A 3,407-nucleotide genomic window follows, 5' to 3' on the forward strand; every position below is an offset into this window, starting at 1 on the left:
CAACAGCAGATTTAAGGTATAGGACATACCCTATCCTTATTCTACCCAGATCCTTGCTATGTAAGCAATCCTGTGGCTCCGGGTCTGATAAGCTCCCGAGCTCTTCGTAGTCGAGCAGTGCACGCTTCCGCGTACTTCTGGAGGCATCTTCGAGTTCTTCGGAACTTCACCTAGAATATTTTTCCCCGAGTATCTTTCAGGCTGCTTCGAGGCTATGAGGTGCTCTTGCCCCGAGTAGACTTCAAGTCTTTAGAAATTAATCTTATTTATGGGGTGCAGTGAAAATCTTGATGCGCACAAGTGCTAATAACAAAGAGGTGTGCAAACCTCGCCTAACTCTAGGCTAACACCCAAAGCAATGCGCTACTAAACTAGCACTAATCAAACCTCAAGACTTATGCTAATTGTCTTAATCTTCTCTTAATCACTTTGGTGGATAGAGCATTTGAATGTGTGTAGGAACCAAGCCTATAGGTCCTCCAAGCTCTAACACCTTTGAAACGATCGGGTGGGGGTATTTATAACCCGAACTAAAAAGACTAGCCGTTGCACCAATAGGTAGAAAATCTACCTTGACCGACCGATTCGGTCCCCTCACAATGCCACCACCAAATGAGTCGGTGATACTGTGCAGGATAGCCGTCGGGCAACTGACTCCCGGGCCTCAAGAGCCTTACTGATTGATTCGGTGGTGCTCTAGTGGATATGACCGAATGTTTCGATCATTCTAGAGCCATCCTTCTTCCTTCTAGCACCACCGACTGATTCGGTGATGGTCTTCACGGACAGGACTGAATGAGTCAGTCATTCCAGAGACTTTCTTCAGCTTCTCAGGGTCACCGGCTGGTTCGGTGGTTGTCTTGATGGACATGACCGAATGAATCGGTCATTCCAAAGACTTCTGCTTCTGCTGGCCTTGATCACCTATTGATGCTGTGGTTCTTCTGCCCCGACCCTCACCGAATGGGTTGCTCAAATGCGGCGGTGAGGTTCTGACTTAGTTTCTTCACAGGTCTTTTCTCTATTGATCATTTGATGGCTTCCATTGTATTCTTGGAACCTATAAATATCCACAAAGGTATATCTTGATAAACGTATTAGTTCCAATGATTATGTTGTTATTCAATCACCAAAATCACAAATGGCTAAGGGTCATTACCCTTACAAGATCAAATGCTAATATTCACCTGTCCAACTTTCAGGTGTGTTTAGGTGGGTGACATAGTTGAGAGACCCCAAAATGGCATGGTTATTAGAACGACTGACTTCAGGGTGTTTCTGACATTGTACTGTGGAGCAGATGCCATTGGCAGTAACGCATATGGACTAATGGTTCTGGAGTTGTATATCTGAACTCTGAAATCAAAAGTAGTGTTTTTGCTTTCAAGATGGGCTATGCGTTGAGGACTGAAATTATTGTCAGTATGGCATCAACCTTAGAGACTCATAGGACAAGGATCCCTTCGGCAGAATAGAGAACAGATGACACAGTTTTTCATTCCACTGCAGGAGGTAGAGGGTGGCCACAGCCACACAGCACAGGAGGGTCGACCGTTACTTGCACGAAGGAACAGATTTTGTATGTATATAGCTTGCATACTTTTATATAGCTTGCAGCCTTGCACAGGATCCAAATGGACTAGAAACCAGCATTCCATTATTCCAAACACGACAAGGATACCTGGTCAATCGCCAGATTGTTGAACAACAAAACAACTAACAAATGCAATTTCAGGAATTAAAGTACCGCTGATCAACCATGCATTCCGCGGCGCAACCGCGCAAACATACATAGAACAGTGGACTCAGGCACTCAGCCATGAGCCCATGATGGACACGGCGAGTTTAGCACGGAGGCATGTAGCACTGCACCCACATGTCGTGGCCGTTGACACTGAAGAACGCTCAGGTCTTCTTGAACATTGCCTGGTCCCCTAGAGCAACTCTCCCTAGAGCAACTCTAAGAGCCTAGCTAAATCCATTCGAATATGTAAAGATGGAAAAATACTGAAAAAAAGATCCAACAGCCTCTCCATCTTCCTCTCTTCTCTATCTGGCTCGGCATCCCCTCCCTTCCGCTAGGCATCTTTGCCGAGCGGCTCCGACTCGCCATCTACCTCGCGCGCGCTCTTTTCCCGCAGCACTTCCTCCTCCCGCTCGCCCTCCCCGCCCCTCTGCTCCATCCCCACGCCCCCTGCCCAAGCAGCAACCCCATCCCTGCCTGACCGCCACTCGCGGCCGCCCCTTCCAGCCCACGTGCAGCGGTGGAGCAACAGCCGGACGGACTCCCAGCCAGCGCGCGGCGGCGGAGGAGCGCGCGACCGCCCGGCGCCCCTCCTACCTAGCGCGCAACGGCGGAGGCATGCTGGCCGACCTCGCCAGAGACCAAGGAGGCACGGGCGTCCACCCCTCCCCGCTGCCCCTCCCTGCCAGCGCGGCTTGTCCCCGCCGCTACTCCCTTGTGGCCGAGGAGGCGCGGGCGGCTGCCCCCTCCCTGCGCGTGGCCGTCGCGCCGACGCTCCTCCCCGTCCCTTGGCGCGCTGGCTGCGACACCCACCGCGGGACCATGTACTCGCGGCGGCGCGAGGAGGACGAAGAGGATGACACCATAGGACCAGGCATCGGCCTTGGCGCCATCGTAGGCGGTGGAGCACCTGGGGCGCCGTGAAGGTGGGGGTGCTGCAGGCGGTTTGTAGGCGGCTGTCGTCGCGGAGCGAGTCCGGGAATACGGCAAGGCCGAAGTTGAAGACCTTGAGGTTGCTGTCGGTGTTGAGGAGCATGTTTTGCGGTTTGGCGTCGCGGTGGAACACCCCGCGCGCGTGGCTGTAGATGAGCGCCGACACCAACTGCAGGAACACGCGGCGCGCGGCGTGCTCGGGGAGCCTGCGTGCGGGCAGGGAGGCGAGCCGGGATAGGAGGTTACCGCCGGGGGCTAGCTCCATGACGAGGTACACGGAGCGCGTGGCGAGCACCTCGCGGAGGCAGAGCACGTTCGGGTGGCGGAGGCGGCGCATGGCGGAGATCTCGCTGAGGCACCAGACGTCCAGCGGGCGTCGAGGGGAAAAAAATCGCCCATGCAGGTGATTTGAATATGGATAGTCAAGATTTTAGAGAGTGTTGGTTTATCCCACTGGTTAAGAAGGTTTCTATTTTTTTACTAAAACTCTAAATTTAGTTAGCATTATACCTTAGCTTCTTGGAGTTGCTCTTAGCTTTCTCGTCCTAAACACGATGACACCGTGCTTCGCCGTCTGTCCCGGAAGCGGCTGCTCCATCGCGATGTGCTCGATGCAGCGCCCAAACACCGGGCGCCTGCAAATACGTACATGAAATTAGTCATAGCAGTTCAGGGACAAAAATAAAGAGATTGCTCCTGGCAGCTGCCATTTTTTTTCTCTACTGACGGT

General features: G+C 52.9%; 1 protein-coding gene across 1 annotated transcript; it reads right to left on the reverse strand.

Annotated features, from left to right (window-relative positions):
- Positions 1 to 1,905: 1,905 nt before the first annotated feature.
- LOC112873161 (CBL-interacting protein kinase 7-like) lies at positions 1,906 to 3,014 on the reverse strand. Its single transcript, XM_025936181.1, has 2 exons — positions 2,655 to 3,014; positions 1,906 to 1,968 (listed from the first exon to the last, which is right to left on the reverse strand). Exons 1-2 carry the CDS (start codon positions 3,012 to 3,014, stop codon positions 1,906 to 1,908), a joined length of 423 nt encoding a protein of 140 aa, XP_025791966.1.
- Positions 3,015 to 3,407: the final 393 nt, after the last annotated feature.

This window comes from Panicum hallii, chromosome 9, assembly GCF_002211085.1.
Source record: "Panicum hallii strain FIL2 chromosome 9, PHallii_v3.1, whole genome shotgun sequence".
Lineage (NCBI taxonomy): Eukaryota > Viridiplantae > Streptophyta > Magnoliopsida > Poales > Poaceae > Panicum > Panicum hallii.